This window comes from Miniopterus natalensis, chromosome 2 (assembly GCF_054644295.1).
Source record: "Miniopterus natalensis isolate mMinNat1 chromosome 2, mMinNat1.hap1, whole genome shotgun sequence".
Classification (NCBI taxonomy): domain Eukaryota; kingdom Metazoa; phylum Chordata; class Mammalia; order Chiroptera; family Miniopteridae; genus Miniopterus; species Miniopterus natalensis.
Genome location: NC_142082.1, coordinates 151,807,386 through 151,830,302, shown reverse-complemented (window position 1 = coordinate 151,830,302; position 22,917 = coordinate 151,807,386). Strand labels below are relative to the sequence as shown.

General features: G+C 38.6%; 1 protein-coding gene across 1 annotated transcript in view; it reads left to right on the top strand.

The window, feature by feature from the left end:
• The window catches only part of BICD1 (BICD cargo adaptor 1), a 140,454-nt gene that overhangs the window by 61,287 nt on the left and 56,250 nt on the right, over positions 1 to 22,917 (top strand). Inside the window, exon 2 of the mRNA XM_016201434.2 lies at positions 13,686 to 13,898. Coding sequence (XP_016056920.2) covers positions 13,686 to 13,898 — 213 coding nt within the window. The remainder of the gene's footprint in view (positions 1 to 13,685; positions 13,899 to 22,917) is intronic.

The window sequence follows — 22,917 nt, the reverse complement described above, 5'->3', positions numbered from 1 at the left end:
TTGAAAATGAATCTGCTGTAAGTGCTACTTTATTTTACTGGCTAACTGGGAGAAAAATATCTTACCGTGTGAGTCTAGATATTTTCCCTGACTAGCATGAGACTCTCCATAGTGTGTATATGGGTGAGGTTCATGATAACAAGATTAGTGAGATCATAACCATCAGGTTAATAATGACAAGGTGGGGGAGCAAAACCAGTTTTCTATGTCAAACATAGTTTACAAGTTTTTGTAAATGATCACTTGTCTATGGTATATATTCTAAAAAAATCCCGTTTTCTAAAACACACATAGTCATTTTAAAATATATATATATTTTTTATTGATTTCAGGGAGAGGAAGGAAGAGGGGGAGAGAGATAGAAATATCAATGACGAGAGAGTCATTGATCGGCTGCCTCTTGCACTCCCCACACTGGGGATCGAGCCCACAACCTGGGCGTGTGCCCTGACCGGGAATCGAACCTTGATCTCCTGGATCCTAGGCCGATGCTCAACTGCTGAGCCACGCCAGCCGGGCAACACACATAGTCTTAAGGTCACAGGCTAAAGCCTTCGCAGTCTGAAACCGCTTACCACAGAGGTTCCCTGACATTACTTACCCAACCAACAGTTTAGAGTTACTTAGTAGTTTGACAAGAGACAGAGCACGTGCAAATTTAAACATAAAGCAGAAATTCGTGCCTGTTGCTTAAGTGTTCTTTGTTCAGTGTGCTCTAAAGACCACCAAAGGAAAGTATTTATCAATTCATCATATTTTTGACCCTACACCTTAAATAACCCATATCAAAGTTATTTTTTCTCGAAGTTTGTAAGTATTTTCATCACACATAAGATCTCTCTTTAATTTTTTTTTTTTTAATTCTCATCTAAGGATATCTTTTCCATTGCTTTTCAGAGAGAGTGGAAGGGAGAGAGAGAAAGAGAGAGACATCGATGCAAGAGAGACACATCGATTGGTTGGCTGCCTTCCTCATGAGCCCCACCCGGGGAATCCAACCCGAGACTCTCCAGCCTGTGGGCCGATGCTCTAACCACTGAGCGAACCGGCCAGGGTGAGATCGCTCTTTATAATTTTAACGAAGGCTGAATTAAAGTGTTTTCAAGTTTATAATTTTATTTTCTCATGAAGCCTGATAGGAAGCGCTTTGTCCTTAGGGTCACAGTTCCACCTCAGGAACTGCGATCGCAGATCTGAGAGCAGCTTATTGAGGATGCGGAGTTAGAACTTAGAGAACCTTTAAGAAGGAATAGCCCTGAGACAGCCCATCGGCATTTACATCCTGTTGCTGTGATGTAACCGTTTTGATGTGGAGACATTTGATATAGACTGAAAAAGACATTTTGATTTTCAGTTAAAACAATTACCCAACAGTGTGTAAAGCAAGCACCCTCGCCTTCCGAGCTGCACCCAGCCCTTGGCCAGATTGTGTTCTCTCTCTTTCCTCCTGTCTCCTTGCCCCTCCTCTCTGCCCCTGCCCTGTTGATACGGGATATAATGGCAGGCCAGAGAGGGGGCGAGGCATACAGTCAGAGACAAGTATGAGATGGTTGAGGGTCAGATAACACCTGGCAGGCCAGCCACATATAACTAGACATCAGAAGTTGACTGGCCATACTTACTCATCTCAGGAAAAGCCATCAGTCACTCAAAGCAAAGCATATTTTTTCCCTGAGATTTTACTTTATCTTTAATGTCTTCATCCAGAATTCCACTTCTCATTTCACTGATTGGATAAGGGCTCGGGGTGAAAATGTTTGGGCCTGTGGAAGAAAAACTCATATTAATGTTGGCTTGAAGGAAAGAATTGGCTTATGGTTATCAAACTATTACAATCAGGCCCAAAGGGGGAAGCCAAAAACTCTTTATATTTTCTCAGTGACAAAGGAATTTAAGCACTTTACCAAGGATGTTACATAGAGAGTTGAAACAGCTTCCTTGACAGCCAACTAGTATGTATAGCTTCAAAATTAATGACTACGTTCCCCAAGAGATAGGGTTAACCTTCGTGACAACTTTTTGCAAATTAGTTAAGACACTTTTATGATGACAAGATACAGATCAATGATGACAAGATACAGATCAACCATAAGTAAGACAGAAAAGGGCCTTTGTTTACCCCAGTGTGGGTTAGGATTTATAGTCTTAGTATCTCCAGGTCCTAGGCATTGTGACTAATCTTCATCTATCATATAACTGTAACTCCCTAATCTAAATCTGTGAGTAACAAGCGTGCATCATATTTCTTTCTTTTTTTGATCTTTTATAATGATGATTTTGGAGAGAGAACCAAATATCCTTAAAGTTCTCACAGACTATTTAATAATTGGGTACATGTGCGATTACATATTGATAAATGCTTCAAAAATACTGGGAGAAATAATGAGGGGCCTGAAAGTCCTCCATAGTCAGGGTCAGGGTCAGGGATGAATGTTTCATTACTTGGTAATAAAAACTAGCAATTTGTGTCTTTGACAGGACGGCCTGAACACCCTGACTTATCGCTGGGCCCTCCTGCTAATTGGTCAAGTTCTCTACTCCCATCCTTCCCCTGCTGGTGGCTGAGAGCCCCTCTAAGCCTACTTCTTTCATTATTTCACACTTTCCCTTTAGCTCTTTGCACTGCACCAAGCTCTGCTTTTCTTAAAATTGCCCCCACACTCTCATGGCTTCTGATGGTCTGAGTAAGAACTGTTGACCTCCTTTCTCCCCCTCTAAGGCCTTTACTAGACCTGCCACCCTCAGCTGGAAGCTCCTTCCACTCCTTGCCAGTTCACTATCAGTTGTTGGTTTTAAGACCAACATCACAGAGGAGCCTGTAGGTTCGAGCCCTAGTTTCCTCAATTACTGGACCTGTGATTCTAGACAAGGTTTAACTTTAATTTCTCTCGATCTTCTTTCCCTTTGACAGCTCAGGCTGAGCTACTGACATTTGCATCTACTGTTCATTTCCATCTTTATTGATATTCCACTTTTTCCTGTTAATACTATATGCTACGAACTCCATGAAAGTCAACACAGTAGGAATGAGTTGCAGAGAGGAATACATGTGAGGCAGAGAGGAAGTTATTGTGAATTAGAACAAAATTCATGAAGAGTTCTTATAAAAAAAAAAAAAAAGTTCTTGTAAATTTCTGGCAAGAAAGCATTGAGGATAATTAAAAGTTAAAAAGATTATATAAAATACTACATCACTTAATATTAGGATTCAGTCACATTTTATAGAAAACTCAAATCGAGTTGCCTTAAACCTAAAAGAAGTCTAGAGGTAAGTAGTTCAGGGCTGGTGTGACGGTTCCATGATCACAAGGGACCCAGGCTCCTTCTCACATTCCTTTCTGCCATTCTTAGTGCTGGCTTACATGCCAAAACTCTCCTCATGGTCACAAGATGCTCCTAGTGCTCCAGTCATCACATCAAGTTCCACAGTAGAAGAAAATGGAATGTCCAAAGCACATATCTCTCCAGTGAATCAGCCCCCTTTTGATAGAGCTTCCCTGGCTTCCATCTACTGAACTGCTTGTAATTCCTTGAACACCCCTAGAATCCAAGGAGTTTAGGAAAAGTAGTCTTTAAGCTGGTGACATGGCCATCCCAAATAACAGCAGCATTTCTTACTAAGGAAGAGGGAAGAGTGGCTACTGTGTAGGCAACATGTAGTCCCTTCCACAGTAGCAAACAAGGGCAGAGCTCACTCCATGGTGGTTCTGCTCTAGTTTAGCCTAAACAAGCACATATCTTTTTTTGCTTAAACTACTTTAGTACCCCCTAACTTCCTATAAGCTCACTGCAAAAGTTTCCAATTATCTTATGAGTACTTCTTACTGGGTTCCTCATTTCTAATCTCTTGCTGCGGTTCTGCTGTACACAGTATGGGAGACTCGATACGCAGGCTCCCGGTCGGAATCCCAGCTGCGCCACTGGTGACCTTGGCAGGTCACTGAAATGTATGGGCAAATAGGAAATAATGTTATTTGTTATTATAAGTAATGTTTTTTTTTTAGGCAGAGGTGATTTTTAAAAATTTGAGTGAAAGATCGCATTACTTCACATGAGGACAAGAAGACACTGAAAACGTAACAGTCCATTCACTTTCTTAACCAATAAGAACATAAGTGCCCACATACAGAGCAAAGGAAACCATACGTCCAAGAAACATTTTTTCGCTCTCACTTGATTAATAATAAAAGTCACTTGAGTTTTTCTCTTACGTCCTAGTCACAGCTGAGTTTTAAGAAAATCTAGGGCAATTGATAACTCCATGTCAATACTGCTTTTTTGCTCATAACTGCAAGATCAGGAATATAGGGTATCCCACTTTTTTTCTAATAGCTCAATTGATGTTTTTTTCTTTTCAGATTTAACCCATTGGAATTAGTAATTATTCAAAGTGCGTATACTTTTTTGGGGGGCAACTTGTATCCTTTGTTACTTTCTTCTTTAGGTTTCAAAAAAGCCTACTGTGTTCATTCTCTGGGAGTAGAGTGTGAAATAATCTTTTTCCTGAATGAAAACCTCCTTTCTTTGGTTCTTTCTTCTGAAACAAGGCTTTCCTTTTCTGAGCCCTGAACTAGAGAGATTTCCTCTGGGGTATCCCTCTTATCCAGGGGAATTGGAGTGAGGTCACTCTGCTGAGCTGATTTCAGGTCATTTTCTTAAGCTGAATCGCATGAATGGCTTCACAAGTTGTCCTTTAAAGGGATAGTCTTATTTTTTATACAAAACCTGCATGTCAATAAAAGCACCTGATTTTCTTCATACAATATAATGAGGCCTTGACATTTTGGGATTTGGTACCTAAATGCACTGGCATGCAATAAATGTTTGTTGGAAGGAAGGATGGCAGAAGGGAAGAAAAAGAAGGGAAGGGTGTTAGTAAAAAGAAAAAATTTTAAACTGGGGATTGGCTTGAATTTTAATTGGGAAAATGAATGTGAAATTTATTATTTTTATACTTAGGGACCCAGAATATAATTTACAATGATTTAAGAGGTTAACTTTCTTTTATCTGCATTTTAATGACAAAGACACTTACTGGACAAGACCCAGGAAAAAGATTTTACCTATATTTTACACATGTTTTGTTCAAAATACAGAATCTATAAAAAAAAATTGAAGAATTTCTTTCTGGTTATAATACAACGTGTGCATTTGCGTTTTGCTTCTGGACAGATCTTTTGAGATTGCTTGCTGTGCACACATACTTCCTTACAGTAATTCTTAAATTCTCTGTAATTTGCTTGTTGGCTGTAGTAATAAGAGGCTGAAAGTGAACCACCAGAATTAAGATTGACCATATACAATAATTAGGGGACAGTAGTTGTCTAACACTTTTGATCCCAAGATTTCTTATGAACATGTATTACCCTGCCAACAAAAAGAAAAGCTGGAAACTAGAGAGGGCCAAGGGGAGGAAGTGTAGGTGGCCTCCAGGCTGTGCAGATGAACTCCTTCTGGTTGAGCCAAGTTCACGAAGGTAGAAGAGATCGTGGTTTGAGGCCCAGACAGTGATGAGTAAGGACAGTGTTGAGGACCTCAGGAGGCCCAGCAGACAGTGGTGGGCAGGATGCAGAGGTCCTCAACTTGCCTAAATTGTTAGGGTGGGAGAGGAAAGGTGGCACGATGGGTAATTTGTTTTCTTTTTCTGCTTTTTTTCTTTTTTCCTATATTGTATTTAATAATTAAATATGCTACAAAGGGGAAATATGCTATAAAGGGGGAAAACCCCTAGGTTTTATGTGTTCACAGACTAAATTTCAAAACCAATATGGCTTTGCTCCGTTTTTTTTCAAAGTATGGTGTTTTCATTTAATACATTCTGTTAGTATTTGCTAGTAATGACATCCAGTTTGATGCAGATATTTCAGAGTTTAAATAACTTAATGAGTAAGGTTTAGAAGATGCAAGTTATCTCTTGTGTCAAAGGGGGCTGCTCCTTACTTCAGTACCTTATTAAAGCATTACAGAGTAGCCTAAAAACAGGCACACTTAGGTCATATGATTTATAGCCAACGTGGCCCTCGACATCAGTGGGGAAGGAGGGGCAGTTCATTAAATGGTACTAGAGAAATTGATTGTTCATATAAAAATAATGAAAATAGATCTGTACTTATTCCATACACAAAGATCATTTGAAGGTGAGCTAAGCGATATAAATATAAAAGGCCACAACTTTTAAATGTTTGGAAGAAAATACAGCATAGCTTTATGACCTTGGAGGAGGGAAGGCTCCTAAGTGAGACACAAAATGTGCTAGCTAGAAGCAAGGGACTGGTCATTGGACTACCTTAAAATCAAGAACATTAATTCATCAAAAGACATCACTGTGTGTGTGGGGGGGGAGTCATAAACTGGGAGAAAATATTTGCCATACTTATAACTGACAAATAGTATATAAACAGGGACTCGTTCTTTAGGAAAATGAGACCTCACTTCATCAAAAGACCATGTAAAATGAGTGAAAAAACAAGCTGTAAATACTGGGGGAAGGTACTTGTCACACGTTTCACTGACAAATTAATATAGGGAAAATGCACTCTTTTTTGAGAAAAAATGAGAAAAGGCCTTGAATAGAAACTGCATGGAAGTGGGTATGTGAATCTTTAGTAACAATATGAAATGTTTGCCCTGGCCAGTGTGGATCAGTAGTTAGAGCGTCAACCTGGGCGTGAAAGGGTAGCGGGTTCGAATCCTGGTCAAAGGCATGAACCTGGGTTGTGGGTTCGCCCCCCCATCCCTGGTTTGGGGCTCTGAGGGACGCAGCCAGTAGCAACCAGCCGATGTATCTCTCCCACATCGATGTTTCTCTCTCTTTCTCTCTCTCTCCCCCTCCCTCTCTCCTTTCCACTCTCTCTGAAAAGCAATGGAAAAAATATCCTCTGGTGAGGATTAAAAAAAAAAGTGAACCCTAATGTAAACTGTAGATTGGGGCTAATAATGATGTTTCAATGTAGATTCATCAGATGTCTCTCTGGTGGAGGAGGCTATGCATGTGCGAGGGCAGGGAGAATAGGAAATCTCTGTACTTTCTTCTTGATTGTGCCATATACCTAAAAAAGTCAGGTCTTAAGAATAATTGGGGCTTATATTTTGTGTTTTTCTTGTCATATTTTCCTAGGAATTTATTATATACACAGCTTTATTAAGGCATAATGGGCACACAGCACATTGCACATATTTAAAGTGTACAATTTGATGAAGTGTGACATAAGCATGCACCCGTGAGATCACCACCACAACTAGCATATGCGTCAGTGCCTAAGATATCCTTGTGGCCCTCGCAGTCCTCCCTTTTGCTCCTTCACTCTGTTTCCTTGGTCTTCCCTCCCGCCCCTCCTACCTCTGTACCTCTTCCCCAGAGCCACCACTCCTCTGTTTTCTGTCACTATCGATAAGTTTAGATTCTCTAGAATTTTGTATAAATGGAATCTTACAGTATGTACCCTTGTTTTCCTGGCTTTTTTTGCTTAGTATAATTATTTTGCAACTCAGCCCTGTTGTTGCATGTATCATGGTTCTTTCCTTTTTATTGCTGAGTAGTATTCCATTGTATGAATATACCCCAAGTTGTTTGTCTATTCACCTATTGGTGGACGTTTCAGTTGTTTTTAGTTCTTGGCTATTACAGATAAATTATCTTTGGTAAATAAATACCTAGGAATGGAAATAGCTGGGTTATATGGTAGACATATGCTTGCAGTGATTTATTTTTATTGTTTTTGCAAACAATAAAAACTGGAAATAAAGTTGTTCCTTCACCTTATGTATTTTGAGAAGTACTAACCTAGGAGATATGCATGGAAATGTTCACGGCTACGTTGTTCGTAATAGCAAAAAACTGGAAGCAATCCAATCATTCATTGTGAGGAGACTAGATTATGGTCATGTGCTGCTTAACAATGGGAGTATGGTCTGAAAAATACGTCGTTAGGTGATGTCGTCATTGTATGACCATCACAGAGTACACGTGCACAGACCTGAGTGGCAGAGCCTATTACTGCATTTGCACATGCTATGCTCTTATACAGCTGGCGGTGCGTAGGTTTTGTGTATACCAGAAGCACCACAAACACGTGAATTGTTCCCTGTGCTACGAAGTTATGACAGCTACGGCATCACTAGGTGAGAGGAATTTTTCAGCTCCATTATAATCTCATGGAACCACCAGCATATATGTGGTTTGTTGTTGACCAAAACGTTATGCAGTACATGAGTGTGCTAAAACAAGTTACATATTTATTCAGAGGACTACTTTATAACAATGGAAATAGATAAATGATAGCAACACTAATCATAATGGAGGAATTTAAAGTTGTGTTAAAGCAAATTGCAAAAGAATGCATGTAGAATAATTCCATTAGATGAATTTTAAAAACAAACAATATTTGACAATGTATTACCTAAACAAGAACATGGTAAATACAAAATTTAGGATAGTGCTCACTTGAGGAGGGCTTTAGGGTGCAATGAGGGATATACATATAGAACCAAGGAAGGGCAAACTACTTCTTAAACTACAGAAACTTATTGTGATGTTATTTTTTGTGCTTATATTTTGTTATATCTTTTCTTTTGTGAATATTCAATATATAACAACAAAATTTAGAAAAACCTCTGCATAGTTGAAAAGGGAGTTTGTTAAGCAAGACAGAAGGTACCAATTACAAACCATCAAGGACAGGAAAAAAATCTAGGCTTTAAGTTTATATATATTTGAATGATGGGCTGTTAGGTATTATGTTTGGAAAAATCAGGGGCATTAAAACAAGCTATCACAGAATATTTAATTGAGAAGTATAGAAATATGGTATGTTATCCATTAGAATGATGTCTTGTAGCCACACAATATGGTGATTAAATCAGTTAAGGATGTGTAGTAGATTGTTTAAAAAACTATCGTCAGACTCATCAAGTTAAAAATGCATATTTTTTACTTTTATGATAAGTGAGAAATGGTTTTAAAAATGCAAAATGGGAATCAAATATTGATAATCAAGTATTCTGTATTTCCCAGATGGATAGAATTTATACTTGGGTAAGAGTTAGGTTAAAAGCCAGAAAAGATGGGGGAAGTTAAGAAACAAGTTGAAAATTCTCACTAAAAAGATAAAACTGAATTCTTTGCTAAAATAAACCTTAGAGCCTATGTCTTGAGAAATTTCTGTGTTGTTTTTTAATTTTAATTTTTAATGGCTTAATAAGAAAACAGATACATCAGAGCTCCCTTTTTGGTAAGAGGTTTGGTGTTTCAGAAATATGTAGGGAGCTGCTCTCCTTAAAGAGATGAATAGCCTCCTGGAAAATCTTTACATTAGAGGAAGCAACAGCCTGCCAGTATCAGATCTGAGACTTCCAAAGGTCAGGAGAGAAGGGTGGGGACTGATATTTAATAAGCATATACTATTTCAGAGGCATTTTCCTGTGGATTTTATACCTCTCATCTGATATCCTTTAGGGCTAGTCTGTTCTTACTTTCAAGGTAAATGTTATTATTCTCATTTTACACTTGATGTAACTGAGACATAGAAATTCAAAAATCTTGCCAAAGATTTCAGAGGAGGCAGATTTAAACCCAAATGCATGTGATTCCAAAGCCCATCTTCTTCCTACCAATAAAAGCCAATAATTATCGAGCACTTACTGTATCTGTAGCAAGGACTGTTCCAAGTGATACACAGATTTTCTTTCAAGCCTCATAATAATGCTATGAAATAGAAATTGTTATCCCCGTTTTGCAGATGAGAAAACTGGGGCACAGAATGTTAAGTAATTTGCTCAGTGTCATTTAATTAGTAAGTGGCAGAGTTGGTCCAACTCAGGAGCGCACACTTTTAACCTCTTTAGCCTCTTGTGAGTACATGTGCCCTTTTCAAGGATCAGGCTTGATTCTAATGGTCAGAGAAACCTCTGACTTCTAAAAATGTTTAAGCCATATGAGTCATGGAAACAGATTTCTCCCAGTTGGGTGCTTTTGGGTTGTCTTACCTCTAATGGTCCCTTCTTTTCTAATTGGATCATACTCTCTAGTACATTTTACTGCTGGAATATAGTGGTTTGGGAAATGTTTTTTAGCCAGTTCTAACAAGTTTAGCTATTTTATTCCTATTTCTTGTGCTTTACGAGATCCTTTAGACTCACTGTTGTCCACGGAATGAGAATGATTCTGTAATAGAACTTTCAGATTAAACTCTCAAACTCCATTCTTTTACATGGACTTTCTTAAAGACTTAATTTAAAACAAATGATAATTAAACATTTTTAAAAAATAAATTTTTAATTATTTTAATCATTTGATGGGATTATAATTCATATTCTTTATTTTAAAAGTATTTGAAGTAGGTTAAAATAATACAATGTTATAAAAACCAAAAACTCAAAACTATACAGAAAACAGGGCATATGTTAGTTATACCAGAAACTTAAGGTATTGTAGTTAATTGCTACAGAGCATTTAATGCCAAACTTCCTGGTAGCTGAGGGAACAAAGAAATATAATTGGTCAAAGAATGTTTATTATATGTTCAAGGAAGGAAAAGTCATCCATTGGGGAGGATGGGTTTCAGTGACAGGCCAGTTGCCAACCCTTTACTTCCTACAAGTTAAATCATGTCCACAAACTCCCTAGAGCACTCGGACCTTAAAGTGCTGTGGTCGAGACTTTAAAGAACTGCCACTGAGTCTTTAAAGAGGCGCCATGGCTATCTGTAATTCTTGCTTAGCAACACTTAAATTCAGGCTTGCTGCTCTGGGGAAGGGTCAGGTTCTGGCTCCCTACCCCCTTTGTTCACATATCTGCTCAGAGCAGGTATGTGCTGAGATATCTCCTCTGACTGTCCGCTCTAAATGAGGCTCCCTTCTGCACACCTGCACTATCCAGCACAATAGCCACTGGCCATATGGGACAATTGAAATTAATTACATAAGATAAAATTCAATTCTTTGGTCACAGTAATCACATTTCAGGAGCTCAGTAGCCACTCGAGGCTAGTGTTTATTATATTGGACAACAGAGATACATCATCACAGAGAGTTCTATTGGGCAGTGCTATTTTATGCTCTTACCCTGGCTTTCATTTTCGTTTTTTTTAAATTAAAAAAAAAAAAAAATCTTTATTGACTTCAGAGAGAGGAAAGGAGAGGGAAAGAGAGAGAAACATCAGTGATGAGAGAGTCACTGATCGGCTGCAGCCCGCAACCCGGGCATGTGCCCTGACTGGGAACTGAACCCCGATCTCCTGGATCCTAGGTTGATGCTCAGCCGCTGAGCCACGCCCGGCCGGGCTCTGCCACAAATTTTAATGAAAGGATGAAAATTCTGTAACCAGGGACACATTTTTTAAAGAGAATGATGCCATTAAATATACCAGCCAAACTTTTCTTTTATCTTTCACATTATGAAGGATAATAAGTATGAAAATTTTTCTTGACAGCTAACATATTGTCCTGAACATAAAAGTTAAAAATACCACTTTTCTTTGGATTATGAAGTCATGTGAGTGGAAGGAAAAAATCAAGGTACCTATTATATAGCTAATTGGACTTACTCTGCTACATAATTTAAAGCAACTGCGATACATTGCAGTGTATTAAAGGCAGTATTGTGCAATTGTAGCTACACACAGGACGAGAAACCCTAATACATTCTAAAATTGTATAGAAATGTCAATTTACCGCAGTTAATTTTAAGTAAAATTTATCCATGAAATGATTGCAGTGTCTAAAAGGAGTTTGCTATGTGGACAAAATACAACTAGAAGCACGACTACCCTAGGTTTGCCTATAAATAGACATGGAAGCTAGTTTTGTGATTTCTGCCAAGCATGCAGCTTCAGTAGCCTTAAAAAAGATTGTTTCTCATCTCTTGGGCCCAGCATTGTGAGGATATACTTGGGATGGTGACGGAGGAGGGAGGTACCTGACAGAGCCAGACAGGTCTGGTAAGTCAACTTTCACAATTAGCCAAATGATAGATTTCGGCGGTTGTCATGCCCAATTCCAGTTACTGACAGTTAGGAATTAGGTAAAGTAGGAGCATTTTTCCTTTGCCATCCCTTTCTAAGATGCAGATATTTTCTGAGTAATGTTCTCAGTAAATTTGGAAAGGTGGATCGTTGCCCATCTATCTATAGGCTATGCAGGATTGGTGTTATTTTTCTATTTTAAGTAAAAATGTCCTCAGATAACCTTTCATCCTTTCACTGGTTTTAAAATCAGGTCCAGTGAAGGACCAAATTCTTCATTAAAAAATAATGACTAATTTTAGAAACCCATAAGTTCAGTTAAGGTTTCTAAGCTGCAGTAAATATGCGTTAAGGATTCATCAAAATTTTTATATTTGCAATTTTAGTTTTTGATGCTTTTTTGGGAAAATCTATTCTATGTATGTATCTGAAATTTAAAAATTTCCTTTGGTGCTGGATCCAGATATGTTCACTTGCTGTTGAGACCTTAGGGGTTGTTTTAGCCACCAGGAGGCCATGTGCTGAGAAAAACGTGAGAGCCATAGACTGCCTGAGTCTATTGATTTTACTCAGGCAGAGTAAAGAAAATGGTCCCATGGAAGTTCTCTGTTACACAGAAACGAGAAAGTAGTTGTGAAAAGGAAGCTAGCTGAGGAGCTTGACACACAGTTCATGCTCATTTTAAATTGCTCGACTCGTTTACAGCTAAAGAAGTTTCAGAATTGTGATCCCATAATTCCTAGAAAAAAATGAACTAGACAGTAGTGTTTGGGTACAGTGCTTTTTATCTTTAGCTTTGTAATTGTAGCAAAAATACCAGTTTCCAAAATTATTCAGGTTAGGTTTTTTCTTCTCTACTCCTTTTAGTGTAGTTATGTTGTGCATTTGCGTACAGCTAGGTTCATTGGTTGTTTGTGCTCCATTTGGTTTCCCCCGACACATAGAGATTGATTTTAATTATCATTTATTGGGAAGGTAAGTGAAGCATTACTATAGCTCTAAGAGTCAGAACAATATAAAAAGTTCGTACTCAGAAAAGCGCCGCCCCCACCCCTTGTATCACGTTTCACTCCCTCATTCTTTCTACCCCATTCTCACTCAGCTCATAAAGATAACCAATTTCATTAGTCTCTGATTTATTATTGTTTTTCTTTTTGCACAAATAAATAGCTACATGTATGTTTTCTTATACAGTGACTATATTTCAATGTCTGTATTTCACTGGGCAGTTTGAATGCTGTTTGGTGATTTTGTCTTAAGAGTACTGTTCATGATTGGTGTATCCTTACTGCTAATGTATTAGAAAGCTAAGGAAACTATTGCTTTCTTTCTTGAAAAATATTTTGGGAATTTTTATTCTAGAGTGAAAATGAGAACATGAATTTTGATGGGCTCATTAGCACTGAACTGTCTGTTCTTTATTAGGATATGTTAAAAAAAAGTAACAAAGCAAGCAGCAGCGGTTTTCAGGTTTTCTTTAACCCACTGTATATATTTTTAGCAACATATTTAAAATTTTTATTCCTCCTTATTAATTGAGTTTGAATTATTTTAAGTCTCAAGGAGCGCTGCTAGACTGTCACATAAGAGATGTCGTTCTTGCTTCCCGAGGTCTTGCAGACTAGCTCTTCGTACAAGCAAAGCAAAGGGAAACGCTTTCCCAAGCCTGTTTGGCAGCGCCAGCGTGCGGCATTTCATCGTGCGCTTTCTTTCCGAACCCTGCAGGCCTTTGGGCAGTCCTTCTCCATCCACCGCAAAGTCGCCGAGGATGGCGAGACTCGGGAGGAAACGCTGCTGCAGGAGTCCGCGTCCAAGGAAGCTTACTACCTGGGCAAGATCTTGGAGATGCAGAACGAACTGAAGCAGAGCCGGGCTGTGGTCACCAACGTACAGGCAGAAAACGAGAGGCTCACGGCGGTCGTGCAGGACCTGAAGGAGGTAAACAAGTACCCGGGAGAGATTTGTGGGCCAGAGAAATAGGACGACATTCTGCTAGAGGAGCTTTCGTAAGCAAGGAGCCCCTAATCCAGATGCTAGCACTTTCTCTGCTTTTTTAGTGAAATGGCAGCCTGTTCCGAGATGAGCGTCTCCCTCTCTCTCATTGTTTGTTAAGAATGAAAATCTTTACTTACTGAGTATTTGGGAATTGGGCTTGCTGCTTCTGCAAAGGTGTTTAAAAAATATAGTGACCTTAGCACCTCTCTCCCTTCCCTATGGTAGTACACTGTGGAGAACAGTAGTTGGCTGGGATGCTCTGTGTCAGCACTGATTCAGACGACAGTGGCGTTAGCTCCAGACCCTTCACGCTGGGCAGTGAGACCTTGGGAGAGCGCCCTGAGGGGCCTCAGAGCCTGGCCATGCAGAACCGTAAACTATTTCTGTGATTGCAGACAAGGCAGCAGGTTGCAGCAGGTATGAATGAGGTCTGGGGGCCTGCCCTCCTCCGTCCCCCGACCTCCCGGGACTGTTTCTCCCCAGCTTTCCCGCAGCTGAATTACATGCCTGACCAGTTCTGACAGGCAGCGTCAGTCTGCCAGTGGTGGTGGGGACATGGAAAGCCCAAAGCAGCTTCATCTCCCAGCCCCTTTGAAGAGCATTTCTGGAAACTTCTTATGAAAGCATTCACTCCATTTTTTGATATGAAAGCTGCAGAAGAGGGGCCGACGCCCTTGAATTCCTGCACCAGTGCAGTGGAGGTTGACCAACGGGTGCTAAGTCCACTACCAAGTAGGCTTATTAATTGAGCATTTCAGTAATAGAAAAAAGTGGATAGAAAAATGTTTACTCTTGTGAAATGTAATAGAAGTAATCCACTGATATCTTTTTAAAAATTAGTGACACGTTACATATCGGGTCTCATTATTCCGAGACATAAGTTGTCCAAAATTTATTGGAATTTAATCAGTAACTTACATTTACACATGTCCATATTACAGTGAACATCTACACTAAGGTTTCTGCTTTACATAGTTCATTATTTTTGGACATGCCTAAATATAGTAATGTGACTTGTGGAGACAGAAAGGAGCGGAAAAAAGTAGAAGTTAGTATCTTAGTACTTAAGTGATAAGAAGAACATGAGACAGTTTTCAGGAAGTGACCCCTGCCTTACTTCCCTTCCCTTCGCTGCAAACAATTGTTAAAAACCAATCTGCTCTCCAGTTCTTTATCTGATGCATCTGTATGTGCTGGGCTGAGGCCATCACTTGCTTACCTTTTATAGTAACTAGACCTTCCTCTTCCTCCTAAGGAATTGCCAGCCACCCTTCCAATCCCTGCCTTCCCTGTGAGACAGGCGTCCACTGCAGAAGTGCACCCAAGGTCGTGTAGTGACATAGACCACCGTCCTTGATTAAATAAGATACTGAACATCCACAGAGGCAACCTCAGCAACCATGAGCAGCAGGTTCACGTGGCAAGTTAGCAGAGAGGGCGTGACATGGCCAATGTGAGGGCCAAGTGCACACGCATGTGGGTGATTTATGGAGAACTGTGACCAGTGAGTCAAGCAGTCGTGATTACCAGTTGCATGGATCCTCAAAGCTGCACATCCCCGCAGTCACAGAGCTGTAGCTGAGGAATAGCAAAGGTTGAGGAAGGGCCAGGCATCCAGTCATGTTTTTCTGTTGAGGCAAGACAATGGCGATTGACGGAGCATCCTCATGCTGTGCTTGAGTGCGGTTTCCAATGAGTAGATCCATAATAAGCAATAGGACTTGGTCACTAAGAATGAAGATGTAAGTTAGGAATGAAGTGAGGCGGCAAAGGAAAAAGATTTTGAGGAGCCTTTCATTCAGATCAGCTCTCAAATGTTGGTGAGCATCAGAATCACCTAGAGAACTCATCAAAACGAGTCCTGGGCCCCACCCCCAGAGCGTCTGAGTCAGTAGGTCTTGGTGGGACTCAAGAATTTTTATTTTTAATAAGTTCACAGCACGTGAAGCTGTGGCTGCTGCGCTGGAGACCACACTTTGAGAACCACTAATTTAGACCTTTTGGCCAACCCAAAGCTGGAAAAGTGAGCATCATAGGCTCACAATTAGGGAATTGCTGTTAAGCACCGTAATCTCCTGAATGAATCCTTTGGCTATAGTCCTCCGATTTCTGTGCATTTTCAGTAATTGATTTGCAGTAAGATAATAACTTGTTACATCCAAACTTTTTAACCTAAAATAGCTCAAGGCTATTTAGCTGTGAGGTAACTAAAAAAAAAGAGCAAGTTGTTGGTTTCCTAGTCTTCTGAGTGTGCCAACAATGTAATTTATTGCTGTTCTCTCTGACGGGCTGAAAGCTAGTGGTATCACTACCCCTTGAGGCCTGCTGTTTTTCATCCATGCCTCATGTTTTAATGTAGCTAATAAAACTATTAGAATTTAGAACTGATGACATTTGTAAAAGGAGAAAAGGAATACATTCTACTTTTTGGTGTATTGATACAGATTTTTGATGACTGGTGTTAAATTAAAATCCCAAATTTGTTCTTATTGTAGGCCCAGTTTTATTTATTTTTTTGTATTCTGGACGTTGACTGATGTGTAGTGATTGGAAGAGAGATCATAAAACCAAAAAAAAAAAAATCATGACCTGATGGACCCTGAAAAATAGACAAGGATAATCAATGCCAAATGTAGTAAATCATCAGCTTGACAGATGCTGTGTGAATTTAATAATTTAATTAATGGAGTCATTTTTATTCGCAGAAAGGATTCATCTCTTATTTCAATAGGATTGTTGGTGCTGGCAAAGGTGTATGTGTGTGTATATGTGGTGTGTGTATTATGGACTTTTTATACATATGTTTGCATGTGCGTGTGTGTGTAATTACAAGGTCAAATTTTCTATATATTGTAGGTATTGGATAGTATAGTGGAAACAAATGGAAAATTTCTGAATTAGATATTAGGAAATCAATATTTGGTCTCAACTCTGCTGAAAGTTTTAGAATTTTATTCATGGCATTTGTAAAAGATTATTTTAGTATATAGTAAATACATAATAAACATAAACTGTTGTAATTAATAACTTTCTGCATCTTTCATAAAAATATCCTTGAAAATACCACTTATTATGTAGATCCACTTTCTTAAGTTAAAGAGATGTTAAATACGTCTTTGAATTTATTGCCTTGAAAATTCTTTCTGTTGAGATATGAACCTAGATGTTTTATATAAGTCTTTTCATTTTTAAACATTTTAATCAGTCTTATTGTATATATATCTTTAATACCAAACTGCTTTAAATAATTTTTTAAAGTTCAGGGAGTATAAAAAATATCACCAAAATCAAAGAGCCAAATTAGGAATTAATCTTAACCAAATTAGGAGTTAATCCTACAGGGCCAGTAATAGAGGGGGAGAAAATCCTTGGATTGCCTTGATGGGCATTATTTTGCTGAGAACTTAATGAGAACAGATAGATTACTATAGTGCCTAAGCAGATAATTAGTAAACAAGTTTGAATTTCATTTTTCTATCTCCAAACTATAATAGAAGACAGCCTAAATAGGCTTATTTGGACAATATTTATTGAACACTTACTTTGTACTAAATTAAACTAAAATCCACATTGATAGAATCACAGAATAGGATAGTGAAACTTTTAATACTACCAAATACTCTCAATTGTTAGTAAGATAAGTCAGAATTTACTGCAATATTTACAAAGCATACAATGCAATTATGCCAGTATTACTAACCAGAAGTGGTGTTTATATAAAAAAGAGATGTCACAGAAGATAGACCCCTTTGGGTGGGATGCAGAAGATTGGAGTGGGAAACTGGATTATTGACTTTAGTAGAGATTAAGTCTATACTTTTAAGTGCAAATAGCTAAACCTTTATTGATTGCCAGCAGTGTGCCAGGCACTGCCCTAAATTCTTTACCTGAATTAACTTGCTGAATCCTTGTAACAGCCCTATTGAAGTAGGTCCTATTATTATATCATCTCATTTTACTGATGGGACATGTGAATCACGGAGAGGTCAAGTAACTTGTTCAAAGCACATGGGTAATAAGTGACAGTCCCGGATCTGAACTCAGGAAACCTTGCTGTGATCTAGATACTCCAAGCCATTTCACCATAGTTGCCAAGAGCACATGTTTCCCTCTTCTGAATCTTGCCTCAAGCTAATGAAATTTCTGGCACAATATAAGTACAATAGCTAAATTTGTAACTTGTGGATAATATTTTATTAGGATATGGCCATTTTATATTTTAAAAACTGCTTAATCCATATGATTTTTATTATCTTTGAAGCTCTGTTTCCCCCTTTTTGGAATATACAACCAAATTTCATAATGTACCAGTGGCTCAATTTCCAGAAATCTATTATTATGCCAACATTTTAAGACTATGCCTGTTACACAATAAGGAATCCACATCTATAAACTTTTAGGGCGTGAGTGTACTTTAGTGAGTGTACCTTAGTGATTATTTGGTTAAGATGAATAATTCTTTCTCCTGTAGCCCTGAATGGTCATGTTGCCATTTCTCAGACACTTCCAGCACTATGGAGAAGATGAACTATGAGCCTTTCAAGGAAGGATCTGCTTTGTCTGTCATTTATCTTTGTATCCCCAGTATCTAGCACAGTGCCTGGTCAAAAGCAAACATTAAAAAATAATGTTTGTGTCCCTAGCTTGTTTGGTTCAGTGGTTAGAGTGTTGGCCCGAGGACTGAAGGGTCCCCGGGTTGATTCCAGCCACGGGAGTGTACTGTGTGGCAGGCTCAATCCCGGCCCGGTCAGGGCGTGTGCAGGAGGCAGCCAGTCAATAGGTCTCTCTCACACTGATGTTTCTCTCTCTCTCCCTCTTCCACTCTCTGAAAAGCAATGGAAAAAATATCTTTAAGTGAGGATTAAAAATAAAAATGTTCATTGAGTTGAATTGAACTGAAAAAAAACCATGCTTTGGTAGCTAGTGAGCTACCACTGGATTTTCAGCTGTGCCACCTACTAACTGTGTAATGTGGACAAGTTACTTTTCTAAGCTCCACTTTCCTTACTTCTAACATAGAGATGATAATACCAATACACAGGTCCTATGTCAAATGCCTCAGACAACAGAGATGTTAAATTACTGTAATTCCCTGTCTTACAATGCCCTCCCAAGGCTGCCCTCCCGTTGTTTGGCAGCTCTAAGTGTTAAACTGCTCCTTTTTGTTCAGTGAAAAGTTGATCCCTATAATTTTTACCAGCGGGCCATATTTCTAGCCTCTGTATCTACAGGGAATAGATTTTTTAAATTTCCTATTCCACTTGACAATTTTAGCCCATGCCCAGCAGCTTTGAATATTTGGAAAGAAATATCCTGTCTTCTCTTTTTCAGGTTAAACATATCTAGATCCATTAGCGCTTTCTCATGTAACATGGTTGCAGGAAGCCTCAGCATCCTGGTTAGTACCTTCTTGGCCTGGCATCCAATGTCTCTTAAAAATGGGTCTTTGCTTTTTAAAAAGCACAATACTATTGACTGTCATTACTCCTGTTGGGAATCCTTGAAAATTTGAAACGTTGGACCTACGTTTTGAATTTATCGTCTTTGGTTTTTATCTTTTTGGATTTTCAACTCTGCAGTCATGCATTCATTCATTCAGCAGAGGTCTCCTTAGGGCTTACTTCCTATGAGCCAGGTGCTTGAGAAACATAAATGAACAAAATTCAACGATGAGTGGTTGTTTTCAGTGTTAAAACAACTAAATGTTTTTAGAGACTCTTTCCTTCTACTCTTTAGTATTGTGGAAATAGAAAGAGAGCTGTGTTTTATACAACATATATCACAGACTGAATGTTGTGTCCTCCAACATTCATATGTTGAAACCTAAACCCCAAAGTGATGGTATTTAGGGGTGGGGCCTTTGGGAGGTGATTAGGTCATGAGAGTGGAGCCATCATGATTGGAGTAGTAGTGCCCTTATAAAAGGCATCTCAGAGAGCTCCCTTGCCCCTTCCACCCTGTAAGGACACAGTGAGATGATGGCCATCTCTGAACCACCTGCCACAGACTCTGTTGACACTTTGATCTTCAACTTCTGAGCCTCCAGAGCTATGAGAAATAAAATGTCTGTTGTTCAAGCCACTCAGCTTATGGTGTTTTGTTATAGCAGCCCAAATAGACTAAGACAACATATAACATTTATAATGTTATAAATATAATATCACACTCATCTTAGTCTCTTATTAAACCTACAGATAGGTAGACCTGCTGTGACTGAGTAAATGAGAAACATCATTTAAACTCAATTAGATGCCATAGACCTCAGCCACCAACACATATTCACCTTGTTCAATGGAGAGCCCTTAAGCCAGTCTTTAAAAATCTGTTTGCTTCTATTGTATCAATAGGTGGTTTGGTAGGACTGTGGAATTATAAGTCAGGGAATCTGAGTTCAGGTCCTGACTGGACCATTTTATCAGTTGTGTGATTAAACTTTTATCACTTTCCTATATAAACATAATAACACCTATCCTACTCCCCATGATTTTTATGAAGCTAAAATATTTTTCATGAAAGTGCCTTGTAAGAATAAAGGACTTGTAAGTGTTATTTATTGTTTCAGAGTTTGGTAATCAGACTTATTGATACACGGCAGGACAGAAGCAATAGCAGGATAGGAACAGTAAATTAGAAAGATGAACTGGAGTCGAGGGAGAGGCCCCAGCACCTTCTGGCAGTAGCAGAAGTAAAGGCTGACACCCTGGCACCAGAAGAATAAGCAGCACATATTTAAAAGTCAATAGGTTGGAAGAGGAGAGCGTCTGGGTGACCTTATTATCAGCGTAAGCAGCCTTTCATACCTGGCTGGCTCTTGAGAGAGTCGCTGCATTACTACTCAGTCCAATATGGAATGCACGTACCGATGACCTGCTTCATGGGGAAAAGATTAAACTACTTCATTAATGCAGCCGATAAATACAGAGCTTTTCTTATAGTCTCTGATGTTTCTGTCTAAATACTTGGTCATTGGGAGCTGTGTTTACACAGAGCTGAATGAACTTGACATTCCCAGCTGAGGGACACTTCTACCATTCTGTAAAGGGGTGGCTTGGGTGGAGCTGGAAAGCGATGTCCCACTTTCTCTCCTCTCTCCATGCTTGTTGGGAATGGACCTCACACCTCTCTGGAATGCTGCAGAGCACCAAGCAGGAAAGAATTGTTGCTATTTTTAATTGATTTAAATAAATAATAATATGATAGCTAATATTTATGATAGTTTATCACATGCACTTTACATTCATTGTCTCTTTTAAATTCTTTCTGAGAATTTACAAGGCCTGCACTGTTTCTACCCCCTCTTTACAGGTAAGGCAAAGAGAGGCTAAACAACGTGTCCAACAAGTAGTGAAGCTGGTGTCCTGAACCAGGCAATCTGACTTGAGGGGCCCTACTCTTAACCATGTTTATTGGCTTTTTGATTCCACCAGAGAGAGCTTTCTTTTGGTTGAAAGTTCTTCTTTCCAACACTTACTGAACTTACTGTAAACAAATATCCCTATTAACGTCTTCAGGAATTTGAATGCAGTTTTGTTAAAGAACATTGGGATTGTTTTCCGATTTTTGCAATTACAAATAGAACTGCTAGACGTGTTCATGTATATTAATATTTTTGTGTGAACAAAGTTTTATTTTTCTAGGGCAAGTAAGTAGAAGGGTGAGCATTCTGGGTTAGGTGGTAAGTGTATAATTCATCCAGAGTGGCTGTAGCATTTTGTAGTTCTGCTAACAATGGGTACGAGTTTTAGTTGCCTTTCATTTTTTCCAGCAGTTGATATTATCATATATTTTTGTGTGTAGTGGTATCTCATCGTGGGTTTAGTCTGCATTTCTCTAATTGCTAGTAATATTGAACATCTTTTCATGTGCTTATTTGCTTTTCATATATTATTCTTGGTAAAGTTTCTGTTCCAGACTTTGCTCATTTTTAAATTGTGTTGTTTCTTTTCTTATGTACATTTTGAGAATTCTTGACATGTGCTGAATTCAGGACCTTTTTATGGATATGTCATTTGCAAGTATTTTCTCTCAGCTTGCCTTTTGACTCTCTTTTTTAATTTAAATTTTATTTTTAAATTACAGTTTACATTCCATATTATTTTGTATTAGTTTCAGGTGTACAGCATTTTCAGTGGTTAGAAAATCATATACTTTACAAAGTGTTCCCCCTGATATCTCCAGTACCCACCTGGCACCATACAGAGTTATTACAATATTATTGACTATTACTCCCTATGCTGTACTTTACATCCTTATGACTATTTTGTAACTACCAATTTGTAGTTCTTAATCCCTTAACCTTTTTCACCCAGCCACCTAACCCTTTGCCCAGCTGGCAACCATCAGTCTGTTCTCTGTATCTATGCGTCGCTTCCTGTTTTGTTTGTTTCTTTTGTTATTTAGATTCCACCTATAAGTGAAACCATATGATATTTGTCTTCATTCTCTTGAAAGTGTCTTTTGCAGAGCCCAAAGTTTTTATTTCTGTGAAGTCTACTGTATCAATTTTTTTAATGTATTATATTTTTGTGTTTTTTTTTGTATTATATTTTTAATACCAGATTTAAGAAACTTCTCCATCCCAAGTCATGAATATTTTCTCCTATATTTTTATCTAAAAGCTTTATAGTATCAGATTTAGATCTATGATGTATTTTGAGTTGATTTTTATATAAGGTGTGAGATTTAAGTAGTTCATTTTTTTGGCATATAAATGTTCAGTTGTCCCATCATTTGTTGAAAGACTATTCTTCCTCCATTGAAATGCTTTTACACTTTGTCAAAATCAACTGGCCACATTTGTTTAAGTCTATTTCTAGACTGTTCTGTTGATTTATATGTCTATCGCTTTGCCCGTACCACACTGTCATGAAGTCAGAGAGGTAACAGGAAGCCAAGTCATGTAGGTGAGGCTTATATACCATTGAAAGGAATTTGGCTTTACTTTGAGTGAAGTGGGAGCAAT